This window comes from Phoca vitulina, unplaced genomic scaffold (assembly GCF_004348235.1).
Source record: "Phoca vitulina isolate PV1807 unplaced genomic scaffold, GSC_HSeal_1.0 scaffold16, whole genome shotgun sequence".
Classification (NCBI taxonomy): Eukaryota; Metazoa; Chordata; class Mammalia; order Carnivora; family Phocidae; genus Phoca; species Phoca vitulina.
Window position 1 is genome coordinate 338,161 of NW_022589719.1, and position 27,982 is coordinate 366,142.

At 53.4% G+C, this 27,982-nt stretch overlaps 2 protein-coding genes across 2 annotated transcripts; one reads left to right on the top strand and one right to left on the bottom strand.

The window, feature by feature from the left end:
- Nucleotides 1-4,654: 4,654 nt before the first annotated feature.
- On the top strand, nt 4,655-9,060 carry TMEM86A (transmembrane protein 86A). The gene is made up of 3 exons (XM_032414669.1): nt 4,655-4,809; nt 6,931-7,195; nt 7,558-9,060. The coding sequence occupies exons 1-3, from the start codon at nt 4,789-4,791 to the stop codon at nt 7,992-7,994; spliced, it is 723 nt and encodes a 240-aa protein (XP_032270560.1). The 5' UTR covers nt 4,655-4,788; the 3' UTR covers nt 7,995-9,060.
- Nucleotides 9,061-9,129: 69 nt separating this feature from the next.
- Nucleotides 9,130-27,839, bottom strand: IGSF22 (immunoglobulin superfamily member 22). The gene is made up of 22 exons (XM_032414670.1): nt 27,698-27,839; nt 25,551-25,682; nt 25,180-25,316; nt 23,950-24,049; nt 23,827-23,866; nt 23,445-23,619; nt 22,701-22,814; nt 22,059-22,221; nt 21,138-21,410; nt 19,895-20,179; nt 19,039-19,163; nt 18,794-18,935; nt 18,343-18,639; nt 16,975-17,277; nt 16,040-16,213; nt 15,702-15,830; nt 14,761-15,057; nt 14,237-14,325; nt 13,841-14,033; nt 12,829-13,128; nt 11,749-12,078; nt 9,130-10,505 (listed from the first exon to the last, which is right to left on the bottom strand). Exons 1-22 carry the CDS (start codon nt 27,804-27,806, stop codon nt 10,435-10,437), a joined length of 3,978 nt encoding a protein of 1,325 aa, XP_032270561.1. The 5' UTR covers nt 27,807-27,839; the 3' UTR covers nt 9,130-10,434.
- Nucleotides 27,840-27,982: the final 143 nt, after the last annotated feature.

Genomic DNA, 27,982 nt, shown 5'->3' on the forward strand with positions numbered 1-27,982 from the left:
ATCTTTGTCTCTTTCCTAAAGGCTCCAGGAGCAGACCTTGTATCACAGGCTACGTCAGGCACTCCAGGGCTCACCTGCCAGGCCCACGTGGGCTCCAGCATGACAGAGGCATTCTGGAATGGATGTCTTCAGAGGATGGGTGATACTCAGATTTCGTATTCCTAGGCTGACTCCTGTAAGCAGAGGGGGACCTGTAGGAATGTCCTGGGCTGGGGTTGGGGGAGTTGAACCTCACACAGACCATGAGCTGATGGAGCACACAGTCAGGAATGGAGATGGGTCATTGTCCTCTGTCTTCAAAGCTTCTGACCTACTATAATGGGGAAGCAGAACCACCATCTGTCATCTGTTCTAGAAGGAGGCAACCAAGCACAGAGACCGCAGATCATCCGTGTAAGCATATACTTCTCTGGGTGTGTCTGTCTCTTTCCTTGTGAGTGTATTTCACCCTGGGTATATTTGGATACAGCCAGATATAGCTACTTATCTGTGTGTTTCCTTCCCGGTTCTCCTTTTTTTCCCTCCCTCTTAAATATCCTATCCCCCCAGGGGTCTGGCCCCTCTTCTCTATTCCCTCAAGACCTTTCCCTGGTTAATTTCATCCACATAGCCTCAGTATGGCTATGAATTCCAAATCTATATCCCTGTCTTCACCTTGGTCCTGAGCCCCAGATTTGTGTCCGGGTCCTCCCAAACACCTCAGTTTGGCTGACACACATTCAGCTTGCTCCTAAGAACTCACCAACTTCCCCACATTATTATCAGAATATCTGAACTTGCCACACCCTCTTGAATACCTCTTCACTAATGTCTGATTTTCCTCCCCAGATTTATAGGTGGGGCAGGGGTGGGATAGAATATGGTGGGGTGGCTCTGAGAGTTGTTTAAAAGTGTTCTGGGGGCCTGGAACAAACATGGAGAAATTAGCTGGGATCCAGCAATGGGTCAGGAATAAGGTAAACAATTGTCTACGGCCATACCACCCTGAACGTGCCCGATCTTTTCTGATCTCACAAGAATAAGGTAAACAATTTAGAGCTGGATTACAATGCCAAATGGAGCAAACCAGATGAGAACAAAGCATCCTGTGGCAAAACCATGGGGGTCAGAGATGGAGGAGCTACTGGGTTAGATGAAGCCCCATTGGAGAAAGTGAGGCTAGCCCAGAATGATGGTTGATCATCATTTTACACATTATACGTGTATCTGGCACATGAGATCTGGGAACAATCAGAGAAGCTAGGGAATAATAGCTTACTGTCATCTATAGATCAAGTCCAAACTCCTTAGCCAGAACTTTCAGATCCCCTCTGACCTGGATCATGCTTACTTCTACAGGTTCACTCTTTTCACTTTCCAGCTCATGCCAGTACTGCAGGCATTTCCCTGAATTCAGCGTGTCTCTTGTGCTCCTATGGGCACACACAATTCCCTCTGCCTAGAACATTATTTCCACTAGTGTTTACTCAGTAAAGACCAACTCATCCGTTTGGAGTTAGCCCCAGCTTCCTCAACTCCTCCAGGCATAACGAATGATTCTGACGTCCTTCTGATGTCACCAGAAACATACGTTTATATCTCAATTATTTCAATTGCTGCACTACATGATAATTGTTTACTTGCCTGCCTGAACTGAACCGTGTGCCCCATGAAGACAGAGCCTATCTCTTACTGCCGTGTTTAAATCCCCACATCTAACATGGTAGATAGCACATAGTTGGTGCACAGTAAACATTTGCTGGATGAATGAATGAATGAATGGACTCACATTTTTATCAGGGAGACAGACAAGTAAAGAAAAGAATTACAAAGCTATGAGGAAAAGGCCATGCTAACAGGTCATTTTGGGTACAGAGAGGAAGGAATGCCTGATTTCAGGCAGCCCTATCCCCCTTTCTGCTCCCTGCAATACGTAATTCAACATAAAAGCACTAAACAGTAAAATAAAATTTTTGAAACAAACAAGAAATCTTATCCATAGACATGAAATGACATAAGCTCTTTCTTTTGGGGAAGGGGGCAGTACCTCTGCTCTGTTGGTGACTGTAGCCGTCAGGACGCTGGCATCCTCAAGAATTTAACAGAAGAGAACGTCATGACTCTTGGCAGAGATGTGGGCGGGTTAAAGAAACCGGCCGGGACTGAAGAGGCACCTACCTGAGACTAACGACAGGAAGAAGAAGTCGCCCTCTCTGGGCCTGAGGTCCAGGGTGGGAGCCTAGAGCTGTGGCCATGCAGGAGCACAGCCACCGCCAGAACTTGAGCTCAGCCCAGCAAGCTGGTGGTGCAGGTGGGGGTGGGAGAATCCCCAATCACGCCCTCCGCCCACCTTCAGGTCTGCCTCTCACTCTTGTTAGCCAAATGCAATCAGGAGCCAGAGGGCAAGTGAGCCCAGGTTATAGTCATAGAGGTCAGCCTCCAGGGGCAGGGGAAAGAAGGGCTGGGAATGGAACTGGGTAGTGAGAGGGCAGAGAACAACCAGCACTGGGGGGAGATGCCTCTGCTTTGCAGGTGACCTATGTCTATGATTATTGCCTGTTGAGGAATCAAACATTGATTCGTGCCCTGCAGATGAAAATTCTACGTCTCATGCTTTCTCTATTTGGATATTTGTGTAGCCGAGCTTATTAAAATCTGTGCCGCTTATTTCATAGGTCTGGGATGGGGCAAGGGTATCTACGTTTTTAAAAAGCTTCCCAAGAAATTTTGACAGGCCTCGCTTGATGAGAACCACTTTTATAGTCCCATCCTCTCAATTTTATCAACAGGGAAACTAACGTCCAGAGAAATGAAAAATGCCCTGACTTGGCCATGCTCCGAGAACTATCCCTTAGGTGACATTAAACGATTTGGCTGGAAAAAGGACATGTTTGCACATGTCTCCTAGCCCCATTTCTCCATTTTCTGGTGAGAAAACCCAGGCTCCAAAGATGGAGTGAAGCCCCTAGTTAAAAGAGCTAGTAAGTCCCAGAGAAGGACAGGTTAACACCAAGTACAGTAGTTCTAACTCTCAATCCAGGCTTTTTTCTGGGCAGGACACTGTAGGAAGGTAGGTGTGTGTGTGTGTGTGTGTGTGGCACCAAGCCCTCCGGGCAACAACTGTAGTCTCCCGTTCTGGTAAGGTAGGTCTGCCCACAGTCCCTGCCTAGGAAGAGAGCAGAACAGGCAGAATTCACTGCCCACTGGGGCTCAGTGCAGAAGGGGCTTGGAGGCGATGGGAGAAGGCTGTGGGTGACCCCCAGTCCCAAGTCTTGATTCTCACCCTATTGCCCCTGACTCTGAATCTCTGCTTGTCAATTCTATTACCGAGAGAGGGCTGCTCCCCACTTCAAGTGGGTGTCAGGTCCGCACAGGCTTTGGGGAAAGCTGGGCGGGTCCCAAAAGAAAAAAGAAAGAGGCCCATTGTGGGAAGGGCTCACAGAAGGCAAGCTGTAGGCTTCTTCTGGCCCAGCACCAGACTGGGGTGCAGCAACAGGGCCTTAGTGTCACCCCAGGATGTTTAAAATTCCTTGTTGGTTGATAATTAGGGCTAATTAGGGCTGGTTATCCCCTCCAACCCCAGTTCCCAAAGCCTGACACACAGCTCCTTCCCTCCTACTGCAGATCAAAGACCACAGGCCATCCTTTAAGAAGTATCTGAAATCTCGGTCTCCAGGAAGCATCCTGGACTTTCCTAACACCAGCAGCCTGCTCCTTCCCCATCCTACACAACATGTGGGCTTGGGAGGAAATGTAGAGATTATGTGCTTATTTTATATACGAGGAAATCAAAGCCAGAGAGGGCAGGTAATTCACCCAGTCACCCAATGTGGACCTGGCAAAACTGGACAGAGATTGCAATGCATTTGACCTCTTACCAGTCCACCCATTTAATTCCCATGATTCTGATGAGGCCCGGTTCCAAATGTGCCTGTGTCCCTTTAGTCTCTGTAATCTCGACATCCAAGCTGCCTAAACCGGATTTTGGCAAAGTTAGTTCCCCCTTGTGTGGGTCCTTAAGTATGCTCAGGTCTGCCTGTCATTCCTGATGTGTTCTTATGCTACAGTTAGTTGTCTCTGAGCTATGAGAGGCATGTGCCTAAGAGCAATGAAGTATTTGTGGTCTGTAAGCTGCTGCGGGCTTGTCTCCGTGTCTCTTTTTATGTCGAAGGATGTGTGTCGATCTGCGGCTGCTGGTTTTGGGTCTCCGTACTTGTGTGATGCCTAAGGGTAACTGTGATTCTGTATATGTTTGTATATACGTGGGGACGATGAGTCTACGGGCTGCTGTGGACCTACTGATGTGTCTCTTTTCACGTTGAAGGTGGTATGTACGCTGACCATTGTGTGTCCATTTGGATGCGTGTTTGTACACAATGAAGGTTGTGGGTCTAACCGTAACTATGTCCGTGTGAACGGCGTGTTTAAAGGCTGAAGGGAATCAGCTTTTTACCCCCGGGTTATGAGAAGATGTGTGTAGCCGTGTGCCCACGACAGGAATGTGTTTGACTCTCAGCCCAAGCTCGCTCCTCACTCCGGGGTCACAGTCACGTTCCGTCCGGGGTGCGCTGGCCCGGTTTCCCGGAGGGGCGGGGCCTAGAACGCCCCGCCTCCCCGCCTCCAGCCCTCTCATTGGCGCTGTGTGCTGTGACGTGACGGGGATCGCAGACAGGAATCGGAGCGCCCGGCGAGCGGGAGGTATTGTCCGTCACCCTAGGCTTTGTCTTCGCCTGCTCACCTGGCCGCGGGCACGTCCTGGCCGCTGCAGCCCAGAGCGGAGTGTCAGCCGCTGCCGCCGCCGCTGCCGCCATGGTGTCCCCGGTCACTGTGGTGAGTGAGCGAGCGAGCGAGCCAGTGTCCGGCGCGGCCGGAGCCCACCGGCCTGGGGACTGGGCTGCGGCAGGCCAGGCCGTCGGGGGCCGAGGAAGGGCAGGGATCCCGCGGCGGTCGGCGTCCCCGGGCGGGAGGCGGGCGCTGTCAAGTGCCCCCGCAGGCCGGACCCGGGGCGCCCCTCCTCCACGCAGCCCCTGCCCGCCCGCGGGAGGGAGGAAGGCAGTGGGCACGTGACTCGGAAGCGTGACTTTGTTGATGTCTGTGTGTCTGACGGGGGTCGGCGGGGTGGCTGCCGGGGAGAGAGAGGGGACAGCAGCTGGCCGCCAGGTTCTGCGTAGGCAGACCACAGGGAGGCGTGGGAGAGGGCGGAGAAGGGCAGGAAGGTGACTGGGACCTCCTGGGAATCCTGGCCCAAACTTGTTTCCTGGCGTCCCTCATCCTATAAACAAGCCTGGGGCGCAGGAGGGGACGCCCCTAAGTCCAAGCAGCGTTGGTAATGCGCTGGAGGAAGAGGGGTCATTCTCTCTTGACATCTCTCCCTATTCAGACTTTCTCAACTCGAACCTTTGTCTCTTCCCCACCCTTCCTCTTCTAGTGTTGGATTCTCTATGACTGTCAAAGTCTCACCAGCTACTACTACTACGGCCTGTTTCTCCTTACAGGAAATATGGGGCTGGGGGAGCGGTATGGAGCAGAGGTTGATGCTTCCAAGGACTGGCTGGTGGTTGCTGGGGAGAACTGGGGACTGTGGGGTTGTTCATCTCCTCCAGTCTCCTCCTCTACCCATGCCCCTACCCTGACGAGCCTGGATGGGGCAGATCTCCATAAGAAGGGACTTAGTCATCTTTTCTCCCTGCTCTCATCCCTGGCAGAGCAAGGGCAGGCTTGGACCCTGGACCTACCCATCTGCCTCTTCCCAACCTCCTTCATCACAGTCTGATCAGTCCTCAGGTAACCGGCAGTCTGGGAATCCGTGTGTTCCCAGAGCCTTGTGCTGGACAGCTCACCCAGCCAGAGTCACAATCATTTTGGGCAGAGTGTGTGTATACAGGGAACCTCAGCAGTTCTGGATCACCCACAGAGACCCTGTACCCGAAGCCCAAAAAAAGGAGCTTCAGGGGATCACAGATTCAGAATAGCTGCAGTAGCCCCCTCCCTCAGCTTGGAGAGTACCTGCAGTGGCCTTGGACACACCTTGCTTTAGCTGCCCTCCCTCCTAATCTGGCTGAGGCTGAGTCAGCTGCTCTAACTTCCCCCTCTCAGTTCCACATCTCCTCCCAGCCAGTCTGCTGGCTTCAGATCAAAAGCTGGAAAGAGAACCCCTCCCCTGCTTCCTTCCTCTCTTTTTGATGAGCTTTTGAATTGCTCTTGTTCTCTGGGAAATGAGACTGACCAAGAGACACCCCGCCCCTTCAACTCCCCAGTCCCTGAAATGGTTCTCTAGCCAGCATCCCTATCTCCTCTCCTTGCTCTTGACGGTACCTTGAGGCTGGTACCTTTCAGGGCAGCTGGAACAAAGGCTGAAGGGCAGACTGGCCAAGGAGAGAGCCTGTGGGGGCTGAGGGCCCACCCTCACGCATTCCTGGCACTCACCGGGTGTTGCCAGGGCCCTAAGCCTGTGCCCTGGCCCCACTGTGGAGGATCACGAGTTGGCCAGTTGTGGCGTCTCTGTGGTTTCCTGCTGACTCCGCTTCATTCCAGACAGCTGGTGGTTGATGCTGGCAGAGAGGGGTTAAAGGGGTTTTGGGGAGGGACAGGGAGGAGCCAGAAAGGGAGAAATATTGCCTGCAGGAGGGGACTTTATCCCAAGATCTGCTTTCTGCCCAGCGAGTGACTATTCCGGTCCTGCTTTGGGCCAAGAATGCCCACGGGCAGCAGGAACAGTGGAGCCCTTCCCTGCCTAATCAGTTAAGCCTCAGGGTGATGATGGGAATGTTCATACTCTGCTGGCTGGTTGGGGCAGGCCAGACTGGCTTTCTGTGTGTCAGTTCTCCCTACTTGGGAGGTGGGTCTGGCTCTGGGGTGGTATATGTCTGGGTCGAGGGTGCTGGCTTGGAACACCTCTGTGTGCTTCTGAGCTCCAAGTGCTGAGTGCTTCCCTTGTCCTGTGTCCTCCAGGTGAAGAGTGAGGGACCCAAGCTGGTGCCCTTCTTCAAGGCCACCTGCGTGTATTTTGTGCTCTGGCTGCCCTTGTCCAGCCCATCGTGGGTCAGCGCCCTCATCAAGTGCCTGCCCATCTTCTGCCTCTGGCTCTTCCTTCTGGCCCATGGCCTAGGATTCCTGCTGGCCCATCCCAGTGCCATCCGCATCTTGGCGGGGCTCGTCTTCTCCGCTCTAGGTGATGCCTTCCTCATCTGGCAGGACCAGGGTTACTTTGTGCACGGTCAGTTGCCGCAGTAGCTATCTGGGAGGAATCCTGGGGCTGGGTGCCAGAGGGTCTTAGGTGGCCAAGGATTTGGGAGAAGGAGCTTTTGAACAAGAATATGGGGAATCTGAGGGTTTCTGAGGCCAAAGACTGTGGGGCCCTTGTTGGAGGATTACCTTGCAGATGATCTGGTGATCAGTTCTAGAGTTTCTCAGGGGAAGGGAGGGTGTATCTTTACCTCTGTGGATTTCTTCCCACTCCTGATACTCCCCAGACAAAGCTCCTGGGTTTTCCGAAGCACTCCCCTCCTACCCCAACCCTGTTACTCATTAGTCCCCCGAACCTGCCCTCAGCATCCCCTCATCCCCTCTCACTCCTAGGTCTGCTGATGTTTGCTGTGACCCACATGCTCTACGCCTCGGCCTTTGGCATGCGGCCATTGGCTCTGCGGACAGGTCTGGTGATGGCAGTGCTGTCGGGCCTGTGTTATGCTCTTCTCTACCCGTGCCTCTCAGGTGTCTTCACTTGTCTGGTGGGGGTCTACGTGGCCCTCATCGGCTTCATGGGCTGGCGGGCTATGGCAGGACTACGGCTGGTCGAGGCAGCCTGGCGCTGGACTGAGCTGGCGGCAGGCAGCGGTGCGCTGCTCTTTATCATCTCAGACCTGACCATCGCCCTCAACAAGTTCTGCTTCCCCGTGCCCTACTCACGGGCACTCATCATGTCCACCTACTATGCTGCCCAGATGCTTGTCGCCCTATCAGCTGTTGAGAGCCGGGAGCCACTGGAAGACTGCAGACTGAGCAAGGCTAACTGAGAGGCCAGAGGCTAGTTACCCTCTCTCCTCCCGGGGCAGGGGTCCAGAACCTGCAAGGACTGGGTCAGGATGGCTGTAGGCCTAACCTGGGGCAGCAGATACCACCCGGGAACTGTACAAGTTGGAGGGGGTGAGCAGGAAAGGGATCTCTCTAGCAAAGCTAGTGGTCCGGAACAATTCTGAGAGCGAAAAAGAGCCAGCCTGATTCTCCTTGCTGGAGCTGAAATTAGACATCTCCCCACCTCTAACCCCATCGGGACTGTCAAAACCCCTCTGGAGGGTGATGGTGCTCAGAGTCTTGTCACCCCCGCCCACTTCTTCTAGATAGAAAAGTCTGACTCACCCACTCCCACTCTTTCTGATCTGCACAGAGTTGAGGGAAGAGAGGAGAAATCTGAGCTGAGATGACCCAAGCCCAGGGCTTGAAGCCCCTTTTGCAGGCCCCTAGTTGGGAAGATTGGATGAGAATGGAGTCTCCCTTTCCTTCATCTATCCTTGTTACTTGAACAATCTCAATTTCTAAGTGTTGGTGGGAGGTGAAGGGGTGTCTGTCCGGGTAGGTGAGACTGGGGACTTCATTGGCCTGGGAGCTTGCGTTACCAAGGATTCACGTTGGTCCCATCTCTCTCAGAGGCTAGCCCAGAGTGCAGGCCCACCACCACCACCCTTAGACCCTATCCCCAGGGCTCGGGTGAACCATGCCAAAGGAAGGGGCCAGCCTGTATGTGTGTCTGTGCATGTGAGTCCGTGTGTGTGTGTGGTCTGTCTCCCAGTCTATGTCTGACTCTGCCATCTGTCTCTGTCCTGCTGTCTAAGTCTTATAGGGAGAGGGCCTCAGGGAGTTGCTGAGGGGGTGCTGAGCCTGGCTTAGAGAGCTGGGACCCCACCCTGCCTCCATCAATGCTTTCCTCTCTGCCCCTTCTGCACTGGGAGCCAGAGGAGGGGGCTCCAATGACATTCTAGGGTCATAAGACCTAAGGCATATTCAATGCAAAAGGAGCAAAAGGATGGGACAACTCCATCCTTTGCTGCTCATGTGAAAAAAAAATAAAAACCAAGGACCATTGACTGTCTTGCTTGTCTGCCTGTGTGGCATGTGGCTCTCCTGGAGAGGAGGGGGTGGGACATGGTGCCAGGGGCCCTGGATGTCCTTACAGCCTGGGTCACAGTCTTGGCCAGTGCATCTTGGCGCCAGGCTGGCTCCCTGGCTCTGGTGACACGGTGCTGGTTGGAGTGGGTCTCACTTCCCCGGTCACGTGTATGGGCGAGGATGTAGTTCAGGAGGATGGGGGATGGGTAGTATTTACCACCATCCAAGTTTCTCCTTGATACATTCCCCTGCGCACGGGTGCCTGGCCACCTTTGGTAAGTCTTAGTTACCCAGTGTCCTCTGCTGCTGCCCACCTCCTCCCAGACCTGCTGCCTGCTCCAAAATGATCCAGATTCCCATCAAGCCTCTCCTCTCTCCTTGGCCTGTGGGCTCAGTTAAACAGCAGGGAGGAGGGAGATTAGATTGGTTGATTTGTACTTTAGATGGGAAGCCCTGGCGAAACAATGGAGTGGAGTCACTCCACTCCAGGGGCATTTGCATCTTAATGGGCAGTGCCCCGACCCAGAAGCAGAAAAGGAAGCCTTGGGTGGTGGTGAATATGCCCTTAGTAGAGAGGTTGTAGAGTTGTAGAGGAAGAGGCTCAGTCCCATGTGGGTGATGGGTGAATTAGTGATTTCCAAACTAGGATTTTTACAGAGATACCTGGTGGGGGACAGTGAAAGAATAATTTGAGGAAGGAGGCTCAGAGATCCCCCCTATCCTTGTGTGATGTCCAGTAGTTTCTTATGATTTTTTTTTTTTTTAAAGGGAGAATTCTGCTGTAAAACCTAAGTTTGAAACCTAGTGAGCTGGATGACCAATTCCTTCTAGCTCTGAGATGCACTAATTCTGAAATAGTGGGAACCCTGGGCACTAAAGAGGCAAGGCCCTGATCCCCTCAAACCCCAAAACTCTGACGACAGACCTACCTGGTGAAGAAATGGGAGGGGGGGACCTGGAGAAGGATGAAGCCTCTCAGGACTTGCTGTCCCTTGCCCTGAGGGGAGAGGAGGGTGCAGTGTGGCTGCAGAGGATGGGGAGGCATGTCAAGGCCCAGTCTAGAAGGGGCTGCTCACTCCCAGTGTGTGTGGGTTTGGACTAAACTCTTGGACTCCATGCTCCGTGTGTCCCCATCCACTCCCAAGTCCATGTCCTTGGTCCCTGCTGCACATCACCCTCAGGAACAGGCAGGGGTGAGCTTAGTCAATTTATTGTCCCATGCCTTCGTGGACTGTTTACATTGACAAGCACCAGAGAGCTAACGGGGCTGCCCTCACTGGGGCCACACACAGGATAGGCCCCGAAACCACATATCCCAACATCCTCCTGACGCTTGGGCTGGGCCGGAGCTCACATAAGGTACTTTGACTTCTTCTGCAGACTTTCAGTGACTGATGCTAGAATGGACTTGTCATCTTTGTCTGAAAGAGCAAGACAAGTATTTGTCAGTGTTAATGTTGCTAGGAGGAAGGCAAACTCCAAATTGCTGGACTTACAGTTAAGGCCCCAGTCTCCCAAGGTCAGTTGAATGTATGGGGCCAAGAGCTACCAGTTATTCAGCACTTAATATTTGCCAAGCATTGCGCCAGGCCCTTCTACGCACTATCTCATTTAAGCCTCAGAACAGCCCTAAGGGACAGATGAGAGAGCAGGCTCAGCGTGGTTTGCCAAGGTCACACGGCTGGACAGCAGTGGAGCCAGGGCTCTTGGCCCACGTGCTTACAACCCGAATTAAGTTGTCAGGGATTTCTCTAGCTGTGGAATGAAAGCTGGATGTCTCCCACCGGGCCTTCCCTGGCCTACTTCTGTCACACAGTTCCGCCGCCACCATGGAGGCACCATCTCAGGGCCAGACGGCTAGCCGAGTACTCGAGACAGACAGCGACAGGGCGTGGCACCTGCCCCAAAGAGAGGCACCTACAACAGGACACCAAGGGACTGCCATGGAGAGTTCAGGGAGTGGCAGAGGATGAGGCTGGAGAAGTAGATGTGAGGAGGAGCCTTGCTGGCTGGGGTTGTCCCAAAAGGATCATGGAAAAGTTAGGGAGTTAAAGCAAGAAGGGAGCGGGGCAGGTCAGCTTTGCATTTCGAGAGTTCATGCTCCTTGCTGTGTAGTTGTGAAGATAGTAGAGTGTGTAGGAAGAAATGAGATAGTTCCCCTACACGGACGCACCTGAGCGGAGATGTGGCACACCTGGGCAGAAAAGGGTCTCCACTAGGTTCCCTTCGGTCCTTCCCCCCTTTGTACTTCCCGTCTATCCTTATCCTAGACCAGTAGTTTTCGGTCTTGGTTGTATATCAGAATCCCTTGTCAAATCTTGTAAACATAAAAATTCCTTCCAGAACCCTGCCACAGAGATGGTGACTGGTGAGTCTGGTTTAGGCCTTATCACCAGTATCTTTTTCAAAGGCAAGTCTAGGCCCACCAAGGGCTGCAAACTACAGTCTATTGAACTCCCAAGTCTGCAGCGGCCAGACACATAACAAATGACACCCAGAGGATGGGAGAGAGGAACCAACTATGGCCAGTTGGTGAATGTTTACACCACCGGATGGCAGAGGAAATAAAAAACGGTGCCAAGAGACGGCCATCTCGTGCCTCTGGACCAGGTGGGCCGCAGGGACACCTCCCTGCCCCCAGCCGGCCCTGCCCGGTGCCCTCACCGTAGACCGTGAGCGTGCAGCTGCTGCGGTCCTTGCCCAGCTCGTTCTCCACCAGCACGCTGTACTCGCCGCTGTCCTTGAGCGTGCAGGTGGGGATGATGAGCGTGCAGACGCCGCTGGTGGAGTTGTACCAGAACTTGGAGTTGGCCGTGATGTTGACGTCACCCTTGTAGAGGGTCACCGTGGGCCGCGGGTTCCCAAGGAAGGCGCAAGTCATGGTGCAGTCCTGGCCGCGCAGCACCGTGTGTGGCTTGAGCGGGGTCAGGAAGCGCGGCGCGTGGCGCCAGTCCTTCTGCTGGTACGGCTTCAGCTTGGCACTCAGGTCCTCGACTGCGCGGGGCAGGACGCGGCGGGCGGTGAGCGCGCCCGGGACCCCAGCCGCCGCCCGCCTGCTGAGAGCTCCGAAGGCGCCCCGGACACCCAGCTCCCCGAGCCCCGGTGGCCTGGGCTACATTCCCACGCGCTGGCAACTCTGGGGCCCCGACTTGACACTAGCGTGCCCGAGCTTCTCCTTCCGCCCCCCTCCCACCCATTGTCACTCCACGGTTCCACGATCAAAGCCAGGTGCGCGGGTTTTTACCCTTTTCCAGACGCGGGAGTCCTAAGTTCTTGCCAGCTTCGGGCCCCAGCTGTTCCCCGGCTGTTAACTGCCCACCCAGGCTTTCCCCGGCGTCATCTCAGCCTCCACCGTCTCCCCTCGCCTCCACTTAGCTCCTTGCAAGTTTCCCTGACCCTATCCCCACCCTTAACCCCTTCCCTTCCTGGACGTCACCCTCGGGGACCCTCCCCAGTCCTCACCCCCGTGGACCCCCGGCTCAGCTCCACACCGCCCGCCTTCCCCCGTCATCCCCGCCCGCAAGGGCACCTCCCCACCCCCACGTTGGTCCCACCCCTCAGATACCCAGAAAGTATCTCCTCTGGGCTTCAGGGTCGCTACTTCTCTTCCCAGCATCCCTGACGTTAACCTTTCCACCTCAGCGGTTCTCAGATTTTACCTCAAATCTTGGATACCCCGGCAACGCCTATGTCCTCCCTGCCATCGGGGATATAACCCGAACCCCCGAGTCCCCCAACACTCACTTTTGTCCTTGTTGATGAGCCAGGTATCCTTGGAGTCGAGCGGGTCGCTGTCACCGATTTCGTTGCGGGCCACCACTCGGAAGTAGTACTTCCTGCCGGGGAGTAAGCCTGTCACCGTGTACTTGTTGCTGAAGACGCGGTCGGCTGCCGTGAACCAGGCCGCAGTACTGGCATCCCGCTTCAGGATGACGTAGTGGGCCTCGCTGTCCTCCTGCACGTCAGGGCTGTGGTTCCAGGTCAGGGTCACTGTGTTGGGGACCTCCTCAAACAGCTGTAGGTCTGTGGGTGGCCGCGGAAAATCTGGAACGGCCACAAGGTCCGTCAGCCACCCTTGGGGGCCTGAAGACTTGGGCCCACCCCAGCCACCTGCCAAGCCCTGTGGAAGATGGAATGGGGAACGTGTCTTCTTTGAGTCTCAGGCCGCTGGTGTTTTGGAGTCAGAAAGAACTTTCTGAGGTGCAGCTCTGCCATTTACCAGCCCTGTAAACTCTGAGACCCATCTCCTCATTTGCAAAATAGGCCTAACAGTAACTCCCACAGAAATGTTGAGTCAAGTGCCTGGCACATAGTAACTATTCAATAAAAGTTTATCCCTTCATCCCTTGAGGGCTTAAGGCTTGATTATAAAGCTTCTAGCCCTCACTATGAGGTCACTCCAGTTCCGAATGGACTCATCTCCTCCTGTCCCTCCCGCCTCCCACTCATTTTCTGCTCTCCCTCTGCCAACCATACCTTGCATATGCCCCCGAAGCTCACCAGATACGACTGCAGAAACTGAAACAAGGGTTTGGTCCTAGTTCAATGCCTCTAGGGCTTCTGGACATTGGGAAAAAGTGGAAACAAACCTCCCCATCAAGGCAAAGGCCGATGACGTCTTGCCCTGTGGCGCCAGAGCAGCCTTCACTACCTTCAGGCATGACTTGAGGGTGCCAGGAACTCGAGCAGCAGTGCGGGGCTCGGTTTTGGGGTGTGTGCAAGGACGCCTCCCCGAGGCCTCCGCCCGCTGTCGTACCTGCCACCCGCACGTGGATGTCATAGTATGCCTCTCCAAACTCGTTCTGGAGCAAGATGCGGTACCCCCCTGAGTCGGAGCGCCTGGTGCTGTTGATGAGGAACTGGGAGTGGTTTTTGCCCTTGGTGATGGTTTCCCGGCCCTTGGTGGGGATGCCATCTTTCTGCCAGATCACGTTCGGTGCGGGTGAGCCCTGCGTGGTGACAGGAGATTGGCACTGGGGTCACCCAGGTGATATTTGAGGGCAGGGCCTCTCCCACTCCACTGTCGAGGGCTCTCCTGCCAGGCTCTAGTGCCAGGCGTCTGGCGAGGGGCAGAGACAGAGATTATGATAGCTAGAGCAGCCATCTTCGTTAAGTGGGGGGCACCGGGGGGCCAGGGTCTGGAACGACTCACAGAGAAGGCAGCGTGGATGCAGAGGGCTGTCCCAGCGCGAACCACCATGTGACTCTTCAGCCGGGCACTGAGGTCAAACTTGGGGGCAGCTGAGGGAGACGGAGGAGACAGAGGTGGGGCCATGGACTCAGCTTTAAACCTCCCCCCAGAGCCTTTCCCAGCCTCTCGTCCATGCTCTCACAACAGGCCATACCTACAGCGGGCAGCCCCAACGCTGTGAAGCATTTAGTTGTTCCTCCTTTGTCTTCCCCTGTTAGTATGTAAGACTCCAGGCCAGGTCCTGTGTCTTATTTGTTTCTATATTTCTAACACCTCCCTTGGCACACAGTAGGTACTATTTGGCATACAGTGAGTGGTGTTTTTTTTGGGGGGGACAGGTCACCCCTAGCTCTGTCTAAGCACAAGTATGGATGAGTTCTTAATCATAGCATCACCCAGTTTTTCCCTGTGGGATGAGGTCCCAGAGAGGAAAGTATGGGGCCAGGATGTTAGGGCCTAAACCCCAGCTCTCTCTGCATCCTCACCTGGTGGTGGCATGGCACGGACCCCCTCATCCAGCTCCACAGGCTCCCCAACTCCAGCCTCGTTCACAGCTCGGATTCGGAAGAAGTATTTCTGCCTCTCGGTGAGGCCTCCCACCACGTAGCAGGTGCCCGAGATGGGGATCTTTGTGCACTTGGACCACTCCTTATTGTCTTCAGCCCGCATCTCAAGGATGTAACCGGAGGGTGGGTCTCCCTCTGCAGGCTCCCGCCAGGCCAGGGAGATGCTGGAGTTGGAGGAATCAGACACGTGCAGACCCTGCACCAGGCCTGGGGGTTCTGGGTGGCACAGACATCCAGTCAGCCTTCCGACTCCTCTGCACTCAATCCCATGCCCAGTTCCCACATTCATTACCCCTGAAACCTAACTTCCACCACCTCTGCCTCCAACTCCTAGTTAACACTTTCCACACCAACCCTGCACACTCAACAACCTCCAAATTCAATTCTCTCACTGGATCAACCCTTTCACCCTTGAAGTCAATACCCTCCAAATTCAACGTACCCTACACCCTCAATCCCCTTATATTCTAAACTCCAGCCTTTAGCCCAACTGTCTCTACCACATCCATTCATGTGCAGTACCCCCACCTCACCTCCTAAATCAGGACCCTCCCAAACATCTACCCTACAGCCCTACCCAATCCTCAAATATGCATCCACCACCTTACCTAACCAGAAATACTCAGAGTTTGATAACTTTTTTTTTCCACCCTGCCTCCTCGCTGTCCCTGACTCTCAATCTTTATTTGCTGGCTTTCTTTTGGGTGTGAATCCTGTCCCTCTCTTAGGCTGGCAGACCCCAGAAAGTGGAGACTGTGTGGTAGGGTCACCCTGTTAGACCTTCCCAGAGAAGAAATCCACTGTCTACCTTGAATGGGCTAATTCTACTATGTGTTGGGGCTTGGCAGCCCCCTACTCACTGACAGGGTCCTTGGCTACCACTGAACTGGATGCCATACTGGGCTGTCCAGGGCCTGCCTTATTCACAGCTATAACTCGGAATTCATATTCTGTGTCCTCCAGGAGACCATCCACAGTGCACTTGGTGTCTGAAATGGGAATTTGAGGGGTCATGAGGCAGGGGGTCCATGAGATGGGAGACCATAGAGTGAGAGGACATGGAAGGGGGGGTTATGGGGTGCTATTAAAACCCCCAAAGGAGTTGGGGAACAGAATATGTTCAGGGCAGCAGGGGTGCATAGGTCCACCCAGCAAAGCCTCCCTTGGTCCTCCTGGGCCTCTCTCCCTAGGACCTCACCTTGGATGGGGTCCTTGTTGACTGGCACCCATAGGTTACTGCCTTTCTTCCTCCGCTCCACAATGTAGCCAAGCACTGGGGCTCCCCCATCCTGGGTAGGGGCATTCCATGTGATGGTCATGGCCTCTTTGGTCACATCAGTCACTTGAGGCTGGGAGGCAAGACCAGGGGGCTCTGTGGGAGACAGAGGGCAGAGGTTGGCGGGGGGAGCATGTAGATGGTTGCCCACCCTATGCTGATCTCTGGCTCCCTCCTTTAAGAAAACCCTGATGATTCTTAACTGTGGTTGCACATTAAGATCAAATGCAGAGTTAAAAAAATACCATCACCAAAAGACACTGTCTGGGTTTTACCTCCAGATAGTTTAATTTAATTGGCCTCGGGTGGAGGCCAGTCATCAGCATGTTTTTCAAGACCTCAGGTGATTCTACTGTGTGGCCAAGACTGAGAATCACCAGCTCGAATCTACCAACCTGTGTCATTCTCAATGCCACAGTTCTTAATGTTCTCGACACAGGGAGACATGGAGACCGACTGGGAGGAGTGCAGCAAGCAGTTAATTAGCATTCATAATTAAAATGCCAATGTTGTCAAGGGTTTTCTTTGGGGGAAAGTTAGAACAGATTCAAGGTTATCTCTAAAGTAACATCACTCCCACTTGGATTTGGGATGATTTCTGGAATGGAGAAACAAGTGGAATCATTTCCCTGGAATTGAATGCACTTCTGGATATACACACGGGAGTGTGTTGTGCATGAGATCTGACTGGGAAAAGTCGAGAATTCCCACCCAAGATGATGTTCGGCTCTTACTCTGGATTCTGTCTGTCTCATAGGCTAGCTACAGAGGTGACCCCAGGGAATTCCCCCACAGACTAGCATTCCTCACTGTCTGACCCCTGAGTTTCCCACTGAGCATGGGGCTATCTCACTGACCAATGGGATTTCCTGCAAACACTTCGTCTGTTTCCAGCGGGTCGCTCACTCCTTCTGAATTAACCGCCAGGATACGAAACTGGTAGGCTTTCCCCTCTTCTACCTTGTTGGTGGAGAATTTCGTGAATTTGCTGTCCACCTCGCCTATCTTAATCCAGGCCTTCTTGCCGACCATCCTCCGTTCCACAATGAACTGTGTCACTGGCCGCCCGCCATTGTCCTTCGGAGCCTTCCACTTCATGTGCACACAGTTCCCCGAGAGTTCCAGGAACTCCACCCGGCCCTGGGGAGGCTTGGGACGGTCTGAGGACAGAAGAGAGCATCAGAATGGGAGCCAGGGATGAGAAAGGCTTTATCCACCTGCTGGAGGTCCAGCCAGACTGGGGGATAGTTAGAGTCTGAGCTTTATGGATGCCTCGCCCTTCTCTGTGTTCACTGCCCCTCCTTGTAAGACTTGTCCAAAGAGTTGGATCCTTGGCCCCCTGAGACTCTCACTTGCCTAGCAATGGGGGGACTGGGGATCTGAGGGTCCCCTGCCTCAGCATATTCCCTCCTTGTCTCCTTCCAGACAAGATCTGCCCCTCCTCTCAGCTTCCAGAACTCCAGTGCTTTCTGGTATTAATAGTTTATCTTATGTTATAATTACATGTCTGCTAGTTTTCATCCCTTTTGGGTTGAGAGACTGCTGGGATACTTCCATCTCTGTCCTCAGCACTGAGAACACAGAAGAGCTCAGTCATGCTGCTGAATTGAATTGAAACCCAAACCTTCTCACTCCACAGCTTGATGGCGTGGGGTGTGTGTGTGTGTGTGTGTGTGTGTGTGTGTGTTGACTATGAGCTCACTAAGGCCAGCTCATCTCTTTCCTTAGCCTTATGATTAGACTCATCCCAAATCCCATTCCTACCCGCTCCCATTTTTCCAACCTCATTTTATCCTCAACCGTATCTCACCTCCCCTGACTTCATTTCACTTCAACCCCCAAAACTTCCCCACCAACCTCACTTCTATCCCTAAATCCCACCTCTTTCACTTCATTTCTACCTTCCAACCATGTCCTCATCTTCAAGTCAGTGACAACACAACATTGGAAGGTCTATTATGTGGTCGTGCACTCCGCTATGTGCCTTAGATTCACTTGAAAGAGATACAAAAAGCAAACTAACAAAAAACCAAGTCATCCTGTTGCAGGTAAGAAACTGAGGCTTCAGAAGGTTCATTGACTTGCCCAAGGGCACAGGATTAGGAAGTTAGAAAGTGGGCTTCTGGCTGCGATCCCTTTCTCAAGCCCCAGCTCCAGCGCTATCCCCACCCCCAGCGCTGAGCAGCAGGTACGCTCAGCCCAGCCCAGCAGAGTCCTGCCCTCACCCAGCACGCTGAGGTGCAGACTGGCTGTGGCTGTGCCGTGGTCATTCTTGAGCTTGAGCAGAATAACGCCACTGTCCTCACGCACACAGTTGGAAATGGTGAGCAGCGCCTGGTCCTCCCTGCGCTCCATGGACACACGGTCCTCCTCCGTCACCTCCACGCCATCCTTGTACCATGTCACTTTGGGCAGCGGTTTAGCCCGGAAGGGAACCTTGATGTTCGCAGTGTGGCCCACCTTCACAGTCATGGGGTGCGCCCCCAGCGCCTCCAGCACGGACGGGTCGATGGTAGGAGGATCTGTGGGGCGGTGGCGGGGCAGGGTCGCCCAGCAGGAATGGGGGGCGGGGCGACAAGGGGTGGACGAGGACCCCATGCGGGTGGGGGAAGAGCTCTGAGCACGTGGGCAGGCCAGGTCTGGTTGAGTTTTGCCTCTAGGGGGTGGTGACCTTACCTGCAATGAATACCGAGGCTTCGCTCTCTGTGCCCTTGGCCCGGAATGTGTACTTGCCCTCGTGCTCCGGGCCCATATTGGGGAAGATGAGCTTGTGCACTGCACCCTGCTTCACGATCTGCATGCCGGGCAAGTCCGTAATCTGGGAGGTGGGGGGGGTGGCGAGGGCGAGGGGCGGGCGTGTGAATGTATGCCCAGTCAACCCCTTCCCTCCTTGGACCCCTTCTCTATCCCTTGCCTCAGACCTCCTTGCCATCCTTCAGCCACACGCCCTCCACCTTCTCGTCGTTTAGCACGACGCACAGCTCAGCCAGGCTCCCAGTAGCCGCGTGCACGTCAGACAGCCCGCTCTTCACTGTGGCCAGACGCTCTGGGGAGAAAGGGAGCAGGGGCTAGGTTAGGGTGCTGGGGGCAGAAAGGACTCATGGGAAGATTGCTGGTGGCCATGGCCAAGGGAAGGAGCAGGGGTGCCATGTCTATCAAAATAATTTACGATTAGCAGGAAGTTTGGAAATGGTCAATGGGTGATTGGAGAATGGTCAGTGGGGGGACTGGAGCAAGTAGGTGGGAGGTTGGGGAAAAGTTAGTTGCATTGGGAAATGGCCAATGGGGGGCTTATCATCGGAGGATGGTCAGTGGGGACTTGGGATGCTCAGCTGGAGAAGGGGAGTAGATGGTGTGGATGCGGGTGGTTAGCGGAGCTAGATATGCTAGACTGTTTTTAGGAGTTGAGGGTGGTCAGGGACAGTGGGGAATGGTCAAGGTTAGTGAGTAGGGGCTGGGCAGGGTCAAGGAGTATAGAATGATCAGGCCTGCTAGGGATGGTCAGAGTCTGAAAGTGAAGGATGGATAAAGTCAAGGGATTTCAGATAGAGTTCGAGAGATGGGGTATGATCAGGGTCTAGGAGGTAGAGATGTTCAGGGCCTGGGAGGTCGAAGATGGTCAGAATTTGGGAGATGGGGGTGGTCAGAGTGGGGAAGTAGAAACTGATCATGGTCTGAGGAGGGTTGGAGTCAGTAGGGGGCTGATCAGTGTCCATGGTAGGGAGCTGTCAGGATGGGGGGGATTGGTCAGTGGGGACTGACAGGGTGGGTGTATACCCTCCACGGTGACCATGGCAGTACTGTAGTATTCAGTGGGGTCTCCATCCTGCATGGCCACCACGGTGTACTCGCCACTGTCACTGAGCAGTGCATCCTCAATGACCAGCTCTGCTCGCTTGCCCTCATGGCTCATGCTGTACTTGCTGCTGCGCTCCAGAGGATGCCCGTCCTTCTTCCAGTGCAGTGTCACATCCTTGGACGTCAGCTCACACTCAAGGCATGCACAGCTCCTCTCTTTCACACGTACGTTCTTTAGGGTTCTCACAAACTTGATGGGGATGCCTGTGGACAGATAGATCTGGATCTGCACCCAACCCCGACATCCCTTTTCTGCAGCTACCTGCCGCCTTGCTCCTCTTTTTGGTCCCAGAAACACAGGGACCTGTGACATGGAATGTGTTTGTGTACAACATGTGACCCATAGAGGTAACTGGCAGGGAGAGTCCCAGCTCTATCCCTTACTTCCTAGCTGACTCTCTGCAATGCATTCACTCCCTGAGCCTCAGTTTCCTCATATGTAAAATGGGATAACAACTTTTACCTCCTCACAGCATGGCAGTCAATATCTCTAATGCCCCTTTGGAACTCCAGCCATAATTGCACTGTCTTTCTGGTGTCTGGGCCTTGATACATGCTGTTCTCTCTGCTGAGAATTTCCTCTCTTCTTCCCCATTTGCTGAAAGCTGAACTCCTTTTTTGTTCTTCTGGGAAAGAAGCAGCTTGGCCATCACCTCATCACATCCTTTCTGACATCACCTAGTGGTGCCCCTTCTTTGGGTTCCCACAACCTCTGTGCCTCTCTCCGTCACAGCCATGATGATTCCATGTCACATGTGTCAAGTGCGGTTCACATGTGTGTCATGCTTCTGGGTGTACCCACCATCATGTGTAACTCTCCAAACTTGCTCTCATACAAGAGCGCAAGTGGTTAAGAGGGATATGCTAGAATATATGAGATTAGAGCCAGAAGGGCTAATAATTTCTTGACCCATTATCTCCCAGCTGATAATAAGACCCTAGCATGTCTTGACTCCTTGCTTGAGAACTTATGTTCTAATTCACACCTGCCTCCCCCACTATACTAGGAGTTAGTGAAGAGAACCCTCTGTCTTTCTAGTACCCATCACAGGGCTTTGCAAGGAGAGATGGATGGATGGATGGGTGGATGGATGGATGACTGCCCACATGGAGGTGGCTGTGGCATGAGGCCCACCCCTCAAGCTCTGGCCCAACCACTCACGGTCAATTGTGAGCTGGGCCTTCTGTATCAGGTCCCCCACCTCAGCAGAGAGCTTGCCCGCATCACAGAGTCTGGCGTCCTTAATCTTAAGTGTGTGGGTCAGACCATCCTCGGACACTGTGATTTCATACTTTTCGTCCCTCTTCAGCTCCTTCCCGTTGAACTTCCACACAAAGTTAGGCACTTTCTTGGAGAGGCGGATCTCGAATACAGCTGTCTGGCGCTCTGTCACCTTCATTGGCTTCATCTCTCCCAAGAACTTTAGGGGCTCATCTGTGGAAGAGTAGGAGGGGCAGTCACTGGGCTGCAGCCCTGGTCTCTCCTGAGGGGTGGGGTGATGAAGGGGGCATGGAGATTCAGGGGTCACTGGCCTCCTGTAGCCCACAACTGGGGAAAGCATCCTTCCTTTCATTCTGCTTGTGACCCCTTCCCATGATGTTCATATGGTCTCCTCCCCAGTTATGTTAACACAGCAATTTTACAAAGCACTTATGTAGTTTTCGATAAGTGCCAGGCACTCTTCTAGCCAATTTGCACATATTAATGCATCCAATTCCCATATAGGTAGATTTTACTATTATTCCCCATTTTACAGATGGGGAAACTGAGGCAAATAGAAGTTAAATAACTTGTCCCAAATCACAAGCTCACAAGCTCATAGTGAAGCTAGGATTCGAGCCCCACTAGTCTCACTCTGGAGACTGTGCACTTAACCACGATGCCACACTGCCCCATGGCACTTACTATCTCATAGGCCTCTCCCCATGTTTCCCTCCTCCATTAATGTCCATCCCCATACAGTCCTCAACTGCACAACCCCACAGTCCTCTCTCCCATATCCCCATGGACCCCATCCCTGGCTATTCCTCCCTTGACCCTGACTGTGTCCTCTTTGTCCCCCAGATGCCCACACATTCATACCCAGTACTGTGAGTTCTGCTCTCAACCGCTTGTCACCCACGGACAGGCTGTAGGTGTCTGCATCGTTCATGTTCACGTTGGTAATAACTAGCATGTACTTGGTGCCCATCTGCTTCACATCATACTTGCCTAGGGAGTACTGGATCCTCAGTGGTTCATTACCCTGCCTCATGAAGAAGGTAGAAAAGCTGATGAAGGACTTTAAGAGGAGAATTCCAGAGGTCCTCATTCCCCAAGGCCAGCCTAAGGCTACCTCTCTAAGATCCTCAGACACACCAGAGATCCCTAAGATCTCTTTAGCCTTATCTTCTGGCTCAGTGGGACCCAGGATCCCTGCTTCCTGTGAGACCTGAGCTCTTAATGTGACCTTCAGGACTACCTAACCCAGCCTTTTCAGATGGCTAGACTGAGGCATAGAGAGAGGAAGGTAACTGTCTCAAATCAAAAAGCAAAGTGATAGAATAGCTAAGACTAGAGCCCAGCTCCCAGTCAGTTTCAGTCATACCAGGAGGCATCCTCTTGCTGGGATGGAAGAGAGGACCTGGTTGATGGATAATGAGGGGGTCTGTGAAGGGAGGAGGTACAGAGAGGAAATGATATTGCCAAGGCAGGCCCTGCCTAGGTGCCCCCCCCCCCGGCCACCTTCATCCATATCATCTTGACATTGGGGTCCTTCAGCTCCATGATGCAGTCAAAGACCACAGTGGTGTCAATCTTGGTCTCTATGTCTTCCAGGGGCTTCAGAATCCGGATGGTCTGTGAGATTGTGATAATAAAATGGCAGGCATCAGGGACATCTGGAGCCTGACCAGTGTGTTAACCCAATGCTGGAGGAACCCCCTAAAGGTCTGGGCAGAAATGACTAGGCTGATTGGATAGCCATGATTCCCCCCCACTTCCTGTCACTGAAAGCCTCTAGCACTTAGGGGGAGACAATGAGAAATGAACCACCATTTGCAGAACAGTCACTCTGTACCTGGGCCCATTACATAAGTCTTCTAATTCCACTGTAGATGCTTAATAATTGAGAGTTGGTTGAGTGAATGAATGATGACAACGCAAAAACAAATGAAAGACGAAAGTAGAATTTTCATTTTGCAAATGAGAAATTGAGGTTCAGAGGGATGCCCATGTTCACATAGTTAATAAGGCAGTAGAACTGGGATTTGAACCCAGGGCTGTCTGACTCCAAAGTCCATGCAAGCACATTAGGGGGTAGAGGAGGGAGAAGAAGTAAAAGGAAGGCAAGTTCCTTTCCTGCTCTCACCCTTGAGCATGTGTGTGCAGGCTGGAGAGGCCTTGCCACTGGGGAACACACAGGCACTAGCACTTCTGGAGAGACCCAGACCCCTACCTGCAGACCGCTGCCCCACTATGGGCACTGACCTCCACCTCCACTTTCTTCATCTCTTTGAGCTTCTTGAGCAGCCCCCGGAAGTCAGTGAAACCATACTCCATGCAGACCTTCTCAAAGTCCTTCTTGGGCACCTTGGACAGAATCTCCAACATCTCTTTCTCACCTATCCCCTTCTTCTGCTTCTTCTTGGGAGCAGGGGGTGCCCTGCGAGGAGGTGGGTACCAAGCCTGGACTCAGCACCTCCCTCTGAAGACAGAGGGAGCCTCTCCCAACCTTGAGATTCCCCTCCCTACTTCATGGGTTCTAGGAGCCTGGGTCATTAGCTCAGGGCCCTGCTGAAAGGCCTTCAAGAAGCCCTAGCCTGGAGGGTGGAGGGACAGCACCCCAGGCAGAGGGGCCTCCCAGCCTCACCTCTTCTTCAACATCTTTTTGAAATCCATTTTCTCTTGACCTGAGGACCAGAGAGATGGACAGGGTCAGACAGGGGGAGTCTGGTCCCTAAGAGGAAAGGCCAGGAGGAGGGTGCTGGCTCACCTTCTGTAACGAGCAAGGACACGGTGTAGATGGCATCTGCATGGTCATTGCTTGCGATGCACTTGTAGTTGTCAGAGTCATCGGAGGTCAGTGACTCCAGCTGTATCAGAGACAGGCCATTAGTGGTGGGGGGGGACCCCAGGGAGACTCTCTGTGAGAAGGGAGAGGAGCTGAGCGCTGGGCATATGTGTGGAGGACTGAGCAGCCTCTATGATTTGGAGGTTCCAGGTAGTAGTCAGTGTGAGTGTGTTTGTAGCCTGATTCTGCATGGGATTCTCCTTCTTGGCTGTGAGCTGGAAGACAGGGACTTCCTCTGAGTTGTAACTATGTGCAGTTTCTATCAGTGGGATGGTATTCCTTCCTTTAACACATATTTACTCCTCTGTACCAGGCACTGGGCTGAGCCCGAGGAAACTGATGAATTAGGCTGCCTTGGTGCCTGCAGCATGGACAGCCCAGTGGGGCCTCAGAAGGTGCTTGCTGAGTGAATCAATTTGTGTAAGGGGTGGCCCGTAGGGGGACCCTGGGGCAGCTTGTGTGTGCTATGTGGGGCTGAGGGTCAGTAATGGGACCATGAGAGGAGAAGGAACCGAGTTCTGTCTGTGGGGGAGAGGGGAGGCTCTTTGCCCTTCACAGTGGTAAGTCCTGGCAGGACCAATTGGGACAGGTCTCCGTACGACCCATCCCTCCTTTTCCTCAAGGGTCTAGAGCTAAAAGATGCAGAAGCTGGTTAGATCTAAAGATGATCAGCCCTTGGTGAGAGTCTGTTGGAAGGCTCCCTGAAGAGCCCAGGAACCCCGACCCTCACGCGGACACTAGGCTTGGTTCCTCCCTCTGTTCCTATCTGCCCCTATTTAGCCTGACTCCACCCACTACGGCCCTGCCCCTTCTAGCCACGCCCACATATTTGGCCTCTCTTCCCTTTTGGCTCTCTCTCTTCTGGAACAGCTGGGTCTCTTCCGGTGGGGCCTGTCCCTCCTTGGCTTTGCCCTAGTTCTGCTTCACCTTGCCCCTGAGTTTGGTCCCCTGCTCACTCTAGCAAGGCCTTAGCTCCTCATTCAGCTTCTCTTATCCTGCCCCTCCTCTAGGGCAATGACAGCCTCTTTTCCCATGGCCCAGTTCTTGGGTCGCTGTTGTGGCTCTCTTGTCCACGAGGGGGGCTGCAGCATGCCCTGGGGTCCCTGCCTCTGGCTTCATCCATAACTGGATCTCTGGCTCGGGTCTCCACACCTTCAGCACATGCTCCTTATTAACGCTGTCGTAGAACATCTTGGCCGACTCCTTGATGGGGATGCCGCTCTCTCTCTTCCAGGAGATGTTGGGTTTCGGGTTCCCCCGCACCCGGGCTCGGAACACGGCTTTATCCCCTGCAGTGGGCACAGGACGCACGTTCACCTCCTAGCCTCCAGGCCGGACCTTCTGCCTGCACCCTGCCTCCTGCCAGGGATCTCACGTCCGCCCTGGGCAGGGAGGGACCCTCAGCCTGGCACGGCTGATATTCGTGAACTGGGGGTCAGTGGGGTGGTGGTGCGGGTTGGGGCACTGGGTGAAGAATGGGAAGCAGTTAGAGGCGTGGGGAGGAGACACGGGGAGCAACGCACCCTCAGATGCGGTGACCGGATGAGGTTTCTCCACGAACTCTGGGACGCTCTCGCCCGGAGGGATGTCAGAACTTCGAGTGACGAAGCTGAAGAACTCTACGGTGCTGGAGGACTTCCTTGTCACGACTTCCTCTGTGGTGGCAGGTGAGAGGTCAGAATGGGCTCCAGGCAGAGCTCAGCCCGGGATTGGAGGGCTGATCTTTTCTTTACGGGACAATGGAGCATTTTAGGCCAGCGTGGGGACTTTGGCCAGGAAAAGAGGACTTAAGAGTCAGTGGGTCGTTGTGTTATGGCAAATTTCAAACACCAGGGGGAGCCAACTCCTCTTACCTTCATTGGACCACAATATTGGGAGCTAATTTTTTTTTTTTTTTAAAGGAGACTTATTTTGGGAGTTTTTCTTGATCTCCTGGACTTCTGTCCTGGAAGTTCTGGTCCCCCAGTTGCCTTAAGAGGGGCCAGGGCTTTCTGCTTGGGAGGCCTGGTAGCTTAGTTGAGCTCTGCTGTAGGCCTTCCCCCTGTCCTTCTGTGGTTCAGCATTCATTGCTATGGGAGTAGTAGTGATTTTTGAGTGAGGGACAGGAAACATTCCCCCTCCAGGGGGGCTATATGTGGGCATCTCCTTATCTGAGAGAGCATATTCAATGTGGTAGGGTAACTCTATATCTGGAAAATGAAAAGTTGTATTTTCAGCATAAACTACAGAAAATCTTGTTGGCTGGTGAGCTGACAGTTAAAAACAATTGCTCTGATTCACGGAGCACTTTCCTTGGGTCAGGAACTGTGCTAAACACATTTCAGAGATTATTTTATCTCATCCTCACAATACCCCAGTGAAGTAGGTGCCTTCATTATCCCCGCTAATCTGAAGGACTGAGATGCGAAAAATGTCTTAAGAAACTCTGCGTTTAGAGTGTGCTGGCTGAACCTGCCTGCAGATGTGTGGTATTTGACCTCGTCAATGGTTAAACAAAAAGGAGCCCTAGATCTAAAAATTGAGAGATTTCACATAAAAATTCAGATTTCTGGATTCTCAGCCCTGAGCTCATACTCCCGTATGGCAACGGTCAGTGGGCGGTGACTAGAAGGGGCCCCTCTAGGTCGGGCATGTCCTCTGCCATTCTCCTCTGTCTTTTTTCTGGCATTTACATTCCCTGCCTGGACCCTGTTGGCCAGTGGTTTTAAACTCTAGCTGCATGCTAGACTCTCTGGAGAGCTTGAAACACACACACACACACACACACACACACACACACACACACACACACCTGATTTAGCAGTTGAGCCAGACTTCTGTATTGCTCCTTTTTCATTCCCCTCCTCTCTGCCTGCTACACTAAGATAATTCCAATGTGCAGCCAGGGCTGAGAGTCATTGCTATAATCACTGAAATTTGCAACTTCTGGTCTCACGTCCCAGCCGTTCTCCTTGCGTTGCCCCAACTGACCAGCAGGAGTTGGTACAGAGCTTTCATCTGGCCCTGACCTCTGTGCACAGAGGAGCTGGAAGGACTCTATCCCTCCAGGACTTTGAGGGAGGGGCAGTGACTGGGAGGAGATATTGGATATCCTGGCCCCTGGCCATCTTTTAATCACTTTCCACTAGAGACATGACTAAAACAATCTGTTCTGCTCTGAGACCATTTCTCAGCTTTCCCTTGGATCTGCTGTCCCCCAAGTTTGGTCCCCAAGGACTGAGAGCCTGGAAGCTTAGGTCACTTGTTTATGTGTTCATCCTCTCTCCACTGACGGCTCCAAATCTCCTATTTCTGAAGTGGAGCAGGGTCAGCATTACTCAGATCTAGGACGGTAGCTACATCCCTAACTTCCTCTGTGCCTGCAATTCTGCCATCAGAGATACATCCATCTGCCTGTGACCCTGTTTCCTCAAGCAATTAAGCTCATCAATCACTCATACACACTCACGGGGTTGACTTTTCCTAAGCTGTTTTCCAGAAGATCTGATCTGTGGGTAAACATCCCACTGGCTGAAGCTTTATCAAAGCACAGATTAGGAGAGGGTTGCTCTTTGTATCTCGGGCTCCTGAGGGGTCCCGGCACTCACAAAGCCTGAGGCCACCCAGGGAGTGGATGTGGAAGAAGAAAGGCTGCCCTTTCCCGATCAGCCCTCCCACCCACTCTACTTGCCTCCCACAATCTTGGTTGTCTGGGAGAAGGTCTGCATGTGGGTGGTGGAGCTGGAGAACTCCATGGACACGTGCTCCTGCAGCATCTGCTGGTGGTGAATGGTTGTCATGGTGACAGCAGGCGTGGGCACTCACCTGGGAGGACCAGGGAGAGGATGAGGCCATGAAGGACAAGGAAGGGAATAGGAGAGAGATCCAGAGAGGTTATTCTGCGCGCGCGCGTGCGTGTGTGTGTGTGTGTGTGTGTGAAGGGACAGGGCAGGTGGACACAAGGGGAGATGACTGT